Below are 15300 nucleotides of genomic sequence, written 5' to 3' on the forward strand. Positions count from 1 at the left end.
GTAAGCTATAATTATTTACAAAGTATTAATAAGTTATAATAGATTTATTATTTGCTGATCTGAGAAAATGTGGTCCACACTATATAATATAGATAGATATGAAGATAGAAGATAGATGGATGAATACAGAATATAGGATAGGGAGTGATAGAGAGAGAAAGAGAGAATAAAAATCTGAGGGGTTGAAAATCCGGAAAAGGATGGTTGTATGTGTAAGATAGATTTAAAGCGAAGGGAGTGAGTGAATGTCTAGGGTAACAGAATGTCTGGAGCTGGGACAAAACTTGTAGAATGGTTACAGGAAAAAGTTTATACCAAACTTGTGAGTCGAGTAAAGTATTAATGGGTTTGTCCGAGTCAATCGCGGAGCAATAAAAAAGTTACAATAATTGAATTTTGTTCCGTTGTATTCCGCTGGTTTAGAGGAAGTTGTGTACGGTACTTACTTTTCGCGTGAGGTTTTGTAGAGAAAAACTGTTTGAACGTGTTTTGGTTTGGGAGTTGTAGAGGAGACATTTTTTTAACAAGTTGATGGAGTAATATCTTTTTAAAAGTAATGTTGTGGAATAAGTAGTGTATTTCCATCAAGAATTGTACCAGATCGGTCGTCCAAATTAATACTAATACCATAGTATAATGGAAGAAAATCAAAGAATTATAATCAATGCATTTTGACATATTAGATACTTTCAAGTTTCTATTGCTTTCAATTCGACTTGATAAATTCTGTTGATAATCTTAAGTTATGCATTATTACCATTTTTCTGAGGCCGGGATATCTCATTATTCACTGTAAACTATCAGGATTGCTACTATAGCATAATTGCTACTTAAAAAATTAAAATAATGGCTAGAAGTAATTCCTACTTTAAAATTATTGCTTCCCATCCAAAAAAATATGGCACTTCAAAGTGAATCTCAATATGTATTTTATTTCCATATCTTCTTTTTTCAATCTCCTATCTCTTCATTTCCTTCCTAATCTTCATAATTTTCTTCCCATCCAACAAAATTTGACTCTTAGAAGTGAATGTCAATATACAAAGTTGAGTCATATCTATGGGAACGCTTAAATAATTGAAGACTGTTGTGGATATAATACTGTACTTTCAGGATAAGTTATTGGTCAAATACTGTACTTTTGACGTACAACTGAATTTCAACACCTCATAAAGGGTGACTTAGGGGTTATAGCTCGAATATTTTTAATGTAAACACAATTGTGTGGTACATAATTTTAACGGCCTTTTTAAAACAAGAAAGATAACATCAATGAAAATGTTCTATGATACTTTTATCCAAAATGGCGGCTGATTGAAGTTTTAGTTTTTTAAAGAAATGATTGATAATGTTCAATTAGCCACCATTTTGGATAAAAGTATCATAGAACATTTTTATCGATGCCATCTTTCTTGTTTTGAAAAGGCCTTTAAAATGATGTACTACACAAAGGGTGTTATCACTTAAAATATTCGAGTTACAACACCTAAGTCACCCCCTTGTGAGGGGTTGAAATTCAGTTGTACGTCGAGAGGTAGAGTATTTGACCAATAACTTATGCTGGAAGTTACAGTTTTATATCTCCAACAGTTTCCAACTTATTGAAGGATTACCATACATATCCTCTGTATATGTAGATGGCATGGTTAAATTCTCTCTACTATTCGACTTTAATACTGAGTTAGTAAACTAGAAATCAGTAGCACATTATTTGCTTGCATTATATTATATACTAGTAGTCTGCTCTAAACTCTGCTAAAAAGAAAAGATAAACTCAATGTCACCACGAAAATGACACGAAGTTTATTTTGCAGTCGTTTGGTATGATATGACACATAAATTCTATAGTAAGATCCACTTCATCTGTCAGCATCAATTGAATTACGAGCATTAATGTTTATTTATGAGGAACGCTGAAGGTTCAAAGCAAATCTCACAATATCACTATCAGCAGCTTCTGTTGTCTGGCATCGATTGAATTTGTCAGCATTTACTGGAGGGGTAGTAGCTTCGGAGGGGTAGTAACTACATTCTATAGTGAGGTCCACGTTATAATGGCAGTATTTCATTAGCAATGGTATTGCTATCCTTGTCTATCATTCAACAAAGCGTATAACGCTATCTCTTTTTCGCTTTGCTCTGTTGTCATATCGTCTTTTAACAAAGTAAAATTATATTAATCACACAATATCTCATCTTAGTTATGAAAATTCACTATGAAATTATTTAAAATTTTAATTTCTTGCTTAATAAGAAATAATTGATTATTTTTAATGAGAATGAACAGTTAATATTACATCAATTAACGTCCATAAAAAGCATTGACAAGACAGAGGATCAGCAAAGTTTTTTCCTGTGTTTCTCCATTGCTATTTAACGTGGACCTCACTATAGGTTTTTATCCAAGATAAAACTGTTTTTATAATACATTCTAGGTACAAAGCGAATATATAGATTATAATATATTCTAGGTACAAAGCGAATATATAAAGAATACAATATAATCTAGGTAAAAAGCGAATATATATAATATATATTATATAGATACCAATGTATTGTAGGTACAAAGCGAATATAAAGAATACATGAGGTACATTGGTTTTATCAAAGTGTGTGTGGATTTAGCATAGTGCCAGGTTAATTGAGACACGCTTCCAATAACGCATTTATTGGCATGAGCAGCAGCGCCCCAATCCACGTTTGATGTCAGTGGAGTACACTCTAACCCGTCAGTATTTGATGAATGTGGAGCAATTGATGTTATCCATGGGACATGCTACTGGGAGTTGAAGGAGAAGAAGAAGGAGGAAAAGAAGAGGAATGAGAAGAAGGAGGAGGTGAGGAGGAGGAAGGATGGGGAGGGGAAGGAGGAGGAAAAGGATGAGAAGTACAAGAAGAAATAGAGGAGTTGAAGGAGAAGAAGATGAAGAAGAAAAAGAAGAAGAAGGAGAAGGAGGAGGAAGAGAAGAGGATTGAGAAGGAGGAGGAGATGTGGAAGGAGGGGGATGAGGAGGATAAGGAGTAGAAAAGGTAGAAGAAGGAATAGAGAAGTTGAAGGAGGAGCAGGAAGAGGAAAGAGGTTATGAGAAAAATAGAGGAGTAAAAGGGAGGAAAAGAAACAGGTGATGAAGAGGTGGTAAAGGTGGAAGTAAGGGAGGAGGAAGAGGAGCAGGAAGTGGAAGAGGGAGAGGAAGAGGAGGAGAAGAAGGAGGAGGATGAAAGAGTAGGAGGAGGTGGAGGATAATAGGAGGAGTAGGATAAGGAGAAGGAAAATGAGGAGGAGAAGAATAAGTAGAAGAAGAAGTAAAGGAGTTGAAGGAGGAGGAGGAGGAGGAGGAGGAGGAGGAGGAGGAGGAAAAAGAAAAGGATGATGATGAGGAGAAATAAGAGGAGGAGGAAAGTTATAAGGTGGAGGAGGAGGAGAAGGAGAGAGAGATGAAGAATGAGAAGAAAGAGGAAGAGGTGAAGGAGGAGGATCAGGAGGAGGAGGAGGATAAGAGGAAGGATGAGAAGGAGGAGGAGGTGGATGAGGAGGAGAAGGAGGAGGAGGAGTAGGAGGAGCATAAGGAAGAGTGAATTCACGTTCAAATCCACGTTTGATGTCAGCGAGTTTTACTTTGAACTGTCAGCATTGGTTGAATAGAATGTATTATTGTTACACTCAAAAGAGGCTCTGACACTTTGAGATGAATTTAGTGAGTGAGAAGCGAATGTGAAGTCGTCAGCGTTGTTTGAATGGGAAGCGTTAAAGTGTTAGATGCGAGAAATGCTGACAGTTTTAAGTGAATCTGAGTTTAGTGTCGAGGTAGCTGAGTTATAAAGGGTGTAAGAGAAATGAAGCTACACATCAAAGCACAGTTCACTTCTCTATTAAACGAACAACGCTTCTGTTCTACGCGAAATTGTTTTGGTGCGGTGAAGATGAGGAGGAAGAGGAGGAGGTGGAGAAGAAGGAGGAGGAGGAAAATCATGATGAAGGAGGATGTGAAGAAGAGAGAGGTTATGGGAAAGATAAAGGAGGGAAAGGGAGAAAAATAAAAGAGGTTATGAAGAGGTGGTGGAGGTGCAGGAGAGGAAGGAGGAAGAAGAGGAAAAAAAGGAAGATAATGGGAAAGGAGGATGTGAAGAAGAAAGAGGTTATGAGAAAAATAGAGGAGGGAAAGGGAGGAAAAGAAAGAAATGATGATGAGGTGGAAGATGTGCTGGTGGAGAACGAGAAAGAGGAGGAGAAGGAGAAAGATCATGGAGAAGGAGGTAAAAAAGAAAAAGCTCAAGTAAAAAGTATATTAGTGGAGGGGAAAAAAGAAAGAGGTGATGGTGAGATGGTGGAGGTGGATGAAGAGAGAGAGAAGTAGGAGGTGGAAAGGCGAAAGAGAAGAAAGATTGATTCGGTTTTTGAAGAGGAGGAAGACGAGGATGTGGCGAAGGAGGAAGAGGAGTAGCAGGAGGAGAAAGAGAAGGAAGTAGCAGCATGGAGGATGAATATATGCTATACTCTTGGTACAATATTCATACTTAGTAGATACAGAATAAAACTCATATTAATTACTTAGAGTAATTCGATGATGAAGATCATATTAGAGTAATTGTTGAGCTATTCAGAGAAAGAGTTCAAAGGGAAGACAGATCAGAGACGGTAACAAACAAAAATTCAGGAAATTTTGATCACAAGAAGCAAGACAAAAAGAATAATTGTTAGGGAAGATAGAATGATATAAAAAGAGGAATAGGTTGAATTCAATAAATTGCCAGTGAGCATAAATCTACAGTGAGAAAATGAGACACTGATGATGAGAGAATCGAGAGAGTAGTTGAGGAGACAGAAAATGCCATCAGGCTGGCAGGAACTTGAGAAAAATTATAATACATGAAAATACTTACTTACTTATTCATCATTCACAATCAAGTTAATGACAAAGAAGCAGACTACAGTCCAAAACTTCTTTTTATCCCAATTTCATAAAATAAATTGTCCAAATGAAGGTTATGTGAGACTTTTCAATTCTTCACCAATTTCCACATTGAAACAAAACACTACATTCATCCCAAATTTTGAATTTAAAAGCTTAATATGGAAGCCCAAAAACACACCAAACAAATATTACACACATATCCTTGGAAGTCAATTCATGGAGAAAATTTAGTACAGTACCAGAATAGTTATTTGTGCAACTAGTGCGCAAAGTGACAGTTTGCTGCACCGAAAGAAACGTTTGCGCCCGAGTCGGAATGGCGAGGGAGGAATGGTTTCTTGAGTGCAGCAGAGGAACTTTGTGCACGTATTTCACTTTTAATTTTTCCTACAGTAACCATTGAATATGAAAAGTGAGTAATTATGGGTGAAATTCCCTGAAATGCATCAAATGTTTTTCTGTGTAATTTTTTATTATTAATAAATAAAATGATAATGTAGTAGTAAATGAATGGCAGGGCGGCTGTCACTGATGTGGTGGCTGTCCTCGAGCTCGGTGTCCTTAATATTATTATAACGTTGCACCACCACACTATACCACAGTTCCACTTAGTTTTGATTTTGCTGCCTGGGCTCCATATAACCTACTAACTATTTTGCGTTGCAAATCTGGAGTGCAGAAAAAGTTTTCCCGCACTAGAGCGGAAAAGTGATTCTTGCGTTCTGTAATCAGTGCAGCAATGGCCACTTTTCACGTAAACTGTAGGAAAAAAATCCTAGCAATCCGTTGTCATGATTTAAATCAAATTTTCAATACGAGATAGGAAGACGAAGAAGATAATTGGAGAAGGAAGAAGAGAATGATCTCAGCATAAGGTGATAGAGAGAATCGTGGGAAATCGAGTTAGTATGGTGAGAATGTGAGAAACCAGATGCCAGAGAACTAACTGAAGGCTGGATGGAGCTGGAATTACTGTTATTATCAGAACCGTTTGATACTCACTACACAGTAGTCACATCAAAGAGCTGACTTGTATTAAAGGGATGCCTCATCTCGGATCAGTTACACTGCAAGGATAGGGCTCATGTTAAATTGGGTTAAAGGGAAATTCACTAGAAACTGTCAGCTTTGATTATAATCAAACCTTTAATGTTCCTCATTCAATCAATTCTGACAGTTTAAAGTGAAAATTACATTTACAGATTCACTACATACTGTCAGAATTCCTAATAAATAACTTCAATGCTTCACATTCAACCAGAGCTGACAGTTTAAAGTGAATATTACATTCTCAGATTCAACTTCAAGCTGACAGATTCCTAATAAAGAGCATCAATCCTTTCCTTTTAACCAAGCTGAACAGTTTAAGGGTGGATCTATCACTTACAATTCATGTCAAATTGACAGCATTCCTGATAAATAGCATCAATGCTACCCATTTAACCAATGCTGACAGTTTGAAGTGATATCTGTACAGGAATGTGTGATCAGTGTACTAAGATGTACAGTTTCACAGACGTCGATCGAATATATTTGAGCAGTGATCAACCATTAGGAATTTGTAGACTGATCTGCGTTTAAGCTCGGTTGACTTTGGTGACTGGGTACTGTAGACTTGAAGGAATTGTAAATAATTAATGTGGGTTGTATACTGTGGAACTCGAAATGTGTGGGAGCTGTGAAAGCATTTGTGTTTACAGGCATCGTCAGTTGGATGTGCTGATTTGAGTGAAATGGTATGTTGCATAACAAGGTCCATGAAGCGAGTGAACATGAAAGAAACTTACAATGAAAATTACGAAATCATTCTATCCCTCGAAAAGCAAACGCAAATAATAAGAGCTAAAAATAATAAAGAGCTAAATAACGCAAATAATAAGAGCAAATAATTAAGAGCTACAGACGGATGTATGCAGAGAGACTAAGGAAAAATCCCTCCCCAGGTGTTTAAATGTTGCAGCAAAACGTCCGCCAGTCAACATTTATGTCTGGTCACGTCAGCAGATGTTTGATTTTTTCCTCAACTGTATGTATGCGTTTGTGTGTTGCTGTCTGCGTTCGCTTTCAGTAGGATGTATTGGCCTTAGGAAAATGGTAACTTTGCATACTTAGGCCCGGTTGCACAACAGCCGGTTAAATCTTAACCGTGATTAATTTCACGTGAACCAGTCAGAGAAGGCGTTTTTGAAAAGACAGCTTCTGTGATTGGTTCTCGTGGAATTAATCACGGTTAAACTTTAACGGCTGTTGTGCAACCGGCACTAAGTTCAGTAAATGAGTAACTTGAGAGAAATTACAATTAAATAGAAATAAAAATAAAAATCTCAGTACCATTTTTTAAATTATTTTTTCACAATTGAATGTACGGCATGATCTTATCTCTCTTAAGGTAGACGCACACAGATTTGATGCACTCCAATTGAGAACAATGCATCAAATCTAATCATTCGATCCGTCCGATGGGAGCCGTCCGTCCGATGACAATCTGTGTGCGCCTACATTTAAAGTGCGAACAGAACGAGTGGGTCGAAGTATAGATTTCGATGCCACTAACCAGCTGACAATGATAAAAATATTTGGATGTAATCGTGCTGAAACTCTATCAAGACTTCCTTTCAACTGTTTTAACCATTTGACCGTTCCTTTCGATTAACCGTACTGTTCACTCCCATGCTATGCAATGGTTTTGTGTTACATGGAAGTCGATGGAGAGCGCGACATACACTGAAAGCTAAACCTCGAGCTGACCGTTCTGATCGTACCCTCTGCATGGTAGAATCTGGATTCTACTGAATTAGACTGATTGGACCATCTGCATAGTAGAATCTCTAACTAAATGCAATCAACTGGTGGCTTGAACACAAAAGCCGGCTAAATTTTAATCGTGATTAATTACTCAAGAACCAATCAGAGAAGGCGTTTTTGAAAAGATGGCATCTCTGATTGGCTCTCGTGGAATTAATCACGATTGAAATTTAACCGGCTTTTGTGCAACCGACATTAAATGAATCAAATCATAACCTGAATAACAACTGTTATCCAGTTCAGAGCTCCTTTAAGCTGACACTATAATAGCACTCGGGTTGATGGCAACGTTAGATAACTAGGTTCATTCAATAAACGAGTAAGTTTGAAGAAATGTACAAAACGATTTTATCATATAAATAAAAATTACAAAGTCACATTGAGACTAAACAATTTTTGAAAAAGGGTACTTAGATTTCTATTTCTATTTATATTCAAGAGTAGCCCTAAAGAAAAAACAATGATTTTATCATTAGAGTTAAAGTGCTGATCTCACTTGAGGATTCACTACAGTTCACTATGCATATAATGACAGTTCATTGTTCATTTTTAATGTAATTTTCAATCATTTTCATCCTTTTCCCGCAGATAAACAGCAAGAACTCGACCTGCCCAGTTTGCGAACGGATGAAGGTCTTCCTGAAGGTCTGCCCGGCCGGACCGGCGCCGTCAAGAAAAGAGAGGGTGGGCAGGCCTACTCCCATGCCCACATATCGGGGGTCAGCGGCCTCTCACTCACCCACAGCTTCACCGGAGAAAAACTGCCCAAGTACGGAGTCGAAACTCTACATGAGGATGAACTGGCAAGGTAAGTCATCAACCCACATCTCTATTTGATCAGTCAATTACTCATTCAACGATGCAACCAACATACCAAGGTCCGTAATACATTCGGACCAAGCCACATATGAGCCTTAGTACCGTATGTTGTATGCGTGTATTTTTTTTGCTAAAGTAGGTTAATGACTCATTGATAGAATGTTCACCGGTGTCACTGGTGGTGTCTAAGTGTCAAGCCACATGAAGCGTTTTTTCAGGAGTTCTTGCATTGACGACGGATGAGTCGGCAGGGGAGGAACCTTTCCGATTGGCTAAGTATCAGCTGATTGTGTTGGCATTCGGGAATCAGCTGATAATCACCAATCAAAATCCTCCTGCCTCCCGACTCGTCCGCTGCCAGTTGCAAAAACGTCTATGCCTAGTTCACACTGACCCAGCCGCTGGCCCAGTAAGCTGACCCAGTCTGGCCCTGTCTGCAATATTTGGCCAGTGCTAGATGACAGCCAGTGATAGCCACGTTGGCAAGCACACACATTGGTGCTGGCCGACGTTGGCCTTCATTGGGCCAGATGCGGCATAAGAAAACACTTCATTCGGCCTTGCCCAAAGACAACACCAGTGAAACACCGTGAACATTTCAAATTCAATTTATTTCTCAAATTCAATTTATTTCTCAAAACATACACAATTATAATATAATATTATAACATCTAAAAATAATACAGAAGAATACTATTAATATATAAAAATACTCCCAAAGCCGCAGTATATTTTTCATGTCCATCTATGTTTAAGGAGTAGCCTACAAGGTAAAACCTGTGCATAGACCTTCTATAATCAATGATTCAAATTACTCATTCCAGCCGAAAAACGCATGCCACATAAAGCTGCGTACCATATTCGCGCTTCAACCCGCACCAGCACGCTCCTCCCTCGTACCGCCCTCGTACCGCCCTCGTACCACCCTCGTACCACCATCGACCACAGTCGCACCGCCCACGCACCCATCATTAACGTTATGGAAGATGTGATCTTCTCGTGTTCCCCGATCGAACCACTGTTGCTCCCCGGTCGATCATCAATCGCTCTGCCGGAGTGACGTTCGGTTGCGGAGCAGAGCGAAAGTCTGTACCCACCTTTACGGAAGATTGTTAGATCTTCTCGCGTTCCCCAGTCGAACCACTGTGCTCGCCGTCGATCATCAATCGCTCTGCTGGAGTGACGTTCGGTTGCGGATCAGAGCGACAGTCTGTACCCCTAAGAGGTTAAAAGGCCCATTACATTGAGACACCACCAGTGGTGTCTGTGCTAACCATGATTGGACCTTAACATGGTGTCCCATGACACAGTGGGACACCGTTGTCCCAACCTATGTCAGAGTGACATACCAACATCTGGTATCAGGACTGGTGTCAATAGTGGATGAATGCAAGAGAAATACTCATAGATACTTGGTTGAATTCAATGTTAAATTCGATGAAGCCTCGATGGAAAAGCATTAAAAGAGCAATTTATTATGATAATGAGTAATTATGTATAAGTGATATTATTCATATTGTGATTTATTTACACATACTGATATGCATATGATTGTATTTGTACTTTATATAACAATGGTTATGTAATAATATTATCCACAATATTGTATAATGTTCTCCAGTGCCAATATTATAATCGATTATTTTACGTTTCAGTTGATAACGGAAATCGACCGGTGGGGCATCGACATATTCAGGATAGCAGAGCTAACCAGCAATCGCCCTCTAACATGTGTAGCGTATATAGCTTTCCAGGTGAGACCTTTTCAATACAGTATTTAATATTTCAATATCAATCAGATTTGTTAACATTTCCTTTTGATTAAATGAGCATGTATATGCAGCATTGCATAGAACACATGTACTCTTACTGCCATCTTGTCAGACCTGGCAATGTAATATGTATTAAATAAATATCAAATATCTTACATGTGTAGAGTATACAGCTTTCCAGGTGAGAACTCTACAATGCAGTATTCAAGATATCAAAATCAGTCGAATATAATAACATTAGAGTGCTTCAATTGAAATGAAGACAGACAGAAAGTTATACATTTCCAAGACGTGCAAATCACAAAATGAAAACATTATTTTCGCTAACACAGTGTCAAAGGAAAACATCCAAATTATCATAAAGAATACACTAATAACTTATATGGAAATGATGTGTAAGAGCCTGTGCGTAAACCTGAGTTGCTTGATCAGTTCTTAACGAGGTATGACTGCTGAATTTATTTAATTCAAGAATTTGTGCAAGTAGAATGTTTCACCACTTTTGTGATGGTTTTGTGTTTCCTGGCAATAAAAATTGAAAATTTAAACTTAATTGATTATTGAGACGATATTAAGATTCTTCGTTTTAGAGTCCTTAAACTATTTGTTACGAGAATACAATTATTTTGATATTTAATATTTCATATTTAAAGCATCCGATGACCTCCTATAAAAGGGGAATAAGGACTTGTCATTTTAGTCTAGTAATTTTACATTTTAATTGATAAAAGCATAGGAGGATGATTGATTGCAGTTGAAATGCTCATTAAACTCACAAATCGAATAGAAACATTATTTAATTAGTTCTTCTGTTGATTCACTTGTTTTGAAATGTTTTAATAAAACATTTTAAGTTTCTAAAACAATATTGCTCAGACAAGGCATTCTTGAGACTGATACCCAAACTCCTAGCCCCTCTAGCGAAAAGAGTAGTTCGATGATGATTATCTCGTCTCCTTGTTTCGTATAAATGTATTGCCGATCCTCTTGTCATTCCCTCTCATTTTTCTTAATCAATTATTAGTAATTTTGTAGTATTTTTCTATATTGCTTATTGATTGTTGTGTTTGTTTCAGAATCGTGAACTGCTGAAAGCGTTTATGATTCCGGCGAAGACGTTCATCTCGTTCATGATGACTCTGGAGGATCATTACGTCAAAGACAATCCGTTCCACAACAGCACGCATGCGGCTGACGTCACTCAGTCCACCAACGTCTTACTCAACTCTCCGGCCCTCGAAGTCAGTTGCATTCCAATAAACTGATAAATAATAGGTATATTAACAAATAATACGTTGCATTCCTAAAGCAGGCTGCACATAGGGACAATAGTAGCTTCCAATAGCTACGCGGGAACTCGGAATCAGAAATGTCCGGAACTCAAAAATGTAGATGACATTTCCAATTCCGCGTTCCTATGGTAACTAGTGGAGGCTAATATCATAGAGAACGATAGCATAAGTAGGTATCCCATGTATAGGGGCGGTTGTCGCAACTTCTACTGTTCTCCCAAGCCGATAGATCACATAGTTCTTTCCTATGCAGCTGTGTGACGCTGGTAGTCTCTCAATTGTGCGTTCATACACTCTCACTTCAACAAAACAATGAAAATTGACAATAATCGACAGTATCGGCTTGAGATAACAGTAAAAGTTGCGACATAAATTCCCTATACCATGGGATATCTACTTACGCTATTGTTTCTCTATGCTAATATCATAGAGAAATAATAATCTATATTATATTTTGATCTCTGCCACTATAAATATTCAATCTGATTCGATTTGATTTTTTTTTCAACTTCTTATTGTCTCATAAGTTTACATTGCATGGAAAATTTACAAAATAATTTTATTATCATCAGAAACAATAAAGTCCAAAGGTATATTACCTGTTTGGTGGACTCTGCTACTATTGTCCTATATGCAGCTTGCTTTAGTTTTCTATTTTTATTTTCAAACAGAGCTCTTAATATATTATGAACTTATTATTATCACAACAGAGCTTGTAATAATATTAGGAAATTAGATTGTTCAATTATTATAGAAATTGAAAGTACCCTTTCTGCTATGGGTGCTCGAAACTAGTGTTAATGTAAAAGGTTTGAAAGGGGTACTAGAATTTTTTATGATAATTAATATTAGGAACATTCAAGAGACCTGAAGGATGACTACATAAAATTTTTGAAAGAGTAATTGCGAGCTGCTGAAAATATAATTCTTCAGAGATGTCGTCAAGACATCTACATAAGATACTCACTTCAAGGATAATGCGAATGACTAAAAATTATGAAAAATGCAAATGTACAAACCACTTCATTTAGTTTGTATCCGTCGAAGTGAATTCTGTCAATCTCAAGCAAGCTAATTTCATTTGAAATCTATTCAACTAGTACAGTACACATTATATTTTATTCTCTCATTTGTCTTACAATAATTTTTCAGAGTTATAAACAGAGACAAATTTAGGTATCGTTAAACGGAATCTTCACTCTATGGTTATAGATTAGAGGAATTGGAAAGAATTTGAATTAGATATATCAGAGATATCTGACCAGCAGTTCAAGTTGAGGTGGAAAAGAACTTGAAAAAATAAAAAATTGATTTTTTTTGTGTTTCAGTCTGTGTTCACTCCATTGGAAATCACGGCAGCCTTGTTTGCAGCCACAGTCCACGATGTAGATCATCCTGGCCTCACCAACCAGTACCTTATCAACTCAAGTAAGTCATCAAATTCTCAAAATTCATCGAATTCACCTAATTATTTTTAATAATTTCTCTGAAGCTATCAGTACCATAATAGTATATCTGACATGCAAGATAAATATACTAACTAAAGTGCGAGATAATTACTTTTAACATGAAGAGGAGAAACCCATTCTCCCTCCACAGTTTGTACGTAGACACAGACGGACATCCTGCGCACAATTGGATGCGCCGTGTCATTTTGCTTCATGTTCTTGTGATGAAAACATCTCTGTAACATACACAAACCAATATACCTGCTGACCAGTACACTACTTGGAACATTGCCAGCAATAGATGGAGGGGAGTTTTGCCGCGCCGCGTTACAAAGCTCTCACTCAGACACAAAAGAAGGAGAATGCTGCTAGGTAGTGGGAGTGATTAGTGGAGGATAGAGCATCGGACCTCTCCGTCTTCGAGAAAGAGCCGTGTTAAAAGTAATTTATCTCGCACTTTAGTAACATAGAGAAACAATAGCGTAAGTAGATATCCCATGGTATAGGGCGTTTATGTTGCAACTTTTACTTTTAACTCAAGCCCATGGTCCACGTAGTTCTTTCCCATGAAGCTGTGTGACGCTGGTAGACTCTCATATTGTGTCGTTCGTACACTCTCACCTGGCAAAACAGTAAAAATCGACAGTAATCGGCTTGAGTTAACAGTAAAAGTTGCGACATAAACGTCCTTGTACCATGGGATAACTACTAACGCTATTTTTCTCTAAGATAGTACCATATCAACCCCAGTTAATCATCTAATACAATACACTACACTAATAATTTTTCACATCTCAACTCACTTATCCAAAAAATAGCCTACAAAGCTTGTCAACTCAGCACAGAGCAAAACATAATTATACAACACTTGAAACAATTAACACACTATTGAACAAAGTGTATAAATACTATAATTCAATAATTAAAATAATTGAAAAATGAATTATTCGCCTCAACCCAACTACAGTAACTGTATAAGGTTACGTTATACTTTTATATTTATACAGTAACTTCAAACCCCTATGCATAAACCACATGATGATTCTCACAAATAAATACGGCACAATAAACGCAATTCGAGAGGGTCTCAGGTAGTATAGATCCCAGTTCTCAATGCTTAGTTCGAAGCATTGAAGATTTGACGAATTGGAGTTGTCTACCCGGGATGGTTCTTGATCAACTGAGATCTTGATAAAGTGGATTTCACCCCTCAGTTCAACCAGAAACAAATTACTATTCGACCACTCAACATAATAAAACGAACTTTATTCAACACGACTTGTGAGTTTTATCTTCGTAACACTGTTTTATTATGATGCAATTGTCAATGCATGAGTTTTTCAATGATATCCTGATTCAGATCCATAGTCTTTCCAAAATGTCAAGCAATCTCTTGCATCACTTGAATACTAAGTAACCAATTACACACCCAGCTAAACAATCATGCAAATTTTGCATGTAAAGTTGGCTTTTCAACCCCTTCAGGGACTCATGAAACTCTCATCAACATGATGGTGTCTTCTCTGACACACACACACACTCTCTCTCTTTCTCACTCTCTCTCTCTCTTTCTCATCTTTCTCTCCCCTGTCACACTCTAACTCTCTTGTAACTCACATGAATCTACATCTAACTTCCATCTAATCTAAATCTCTCTCGCATGCTATCTCTCTTCATCACTTTCTTTCTCATTCTCTCTCTCTCCTCTCAAGAGTATCTTCATCATAAGTTGCTGAGGGAGTTGATGTGTAATGGGCAGCTAAAGAGGCGGCTGGAATAATATTCTAAACGAACCCAACACTTCAGCTAAGCTGGCTTCAGCTAGCTACAGCTCAACTCAGCTAAGGCTTGTAGAGCTGAATGATCACCATTCAGCTACTCACCAGAGTTCGTCAACTTTTACTAGCTTCACTCGCTGTACTGAATCCCAATTAATGCAATATTATACCGCAACTGAGAGAGTAAAGAGTGAGAGAGAAGAATGAGTCAGGAAATGAGAGTGAGTGACAGCGGGACCGCAGCTGGAGAGTGACAGAGAGAGTGTGTGTAAAAAAAGATTGTGTGAGAGAGATGGAGTGTATGTGTATGAGAGAGAGAATGAGAGTGAGTGTGTGAGAGTCAAAGAGAATGTGTAACAGGGAGAGAGTGTGTGAGATTCAAAGAGAATGTGTACAGAGAGAGAGTGAGTGTGTGTGTGTGAGAGAGAGTGATGTGTGACAGATTGATTGATTAATTGATTGAGTACTTTGTC

General features: G+C 37.6%; 1 protein-coding gene across 1 annotated transcript; it reads left to right on the top strand.

Moving 5' to 3' along the window:
- Nucleotides 1-8507: 8507 nt before the first annotated feature.
- On the top strand, nucleotides 8508-13029 carry LOC120356112 (cAMP-specific 3',5'-cyclic phosphodiesterase-like; the record flags this gene model as incomplete). The annotated part of the gene is made up of 5 exons (XM_039444934.1): nucleotides 8508-8526; nucleotides 8756-8946; nucleotides 10193-10291; nucleotides 11386-11550; nucleotides 12930-13029. Coding segments are annotated over exons 1-5 (574 nt in total), but the record flags the coding sequence as incomplete, so codon positions are not given.
- Between the last annotated feature and the right edge of the window lie 2271 nt (nucleotides 13030-15300).

This window comes from Nilaparvata lugens, unplaced genomic scaffold (assembly GCF_014356525.2).
Source record: "Nilaparvata lugens isolate BPH unplaced genomic scaffold, ASM1435652v1 scaffold5812, whole genome shotgun sequence".
Classification (NCBI taxonomy): Eukaryota; Metazoa; Arthropoda; class Insecta; order Hemiptera; family Delphacidae; genus Nilaparvata; species Nilaparvata lugens.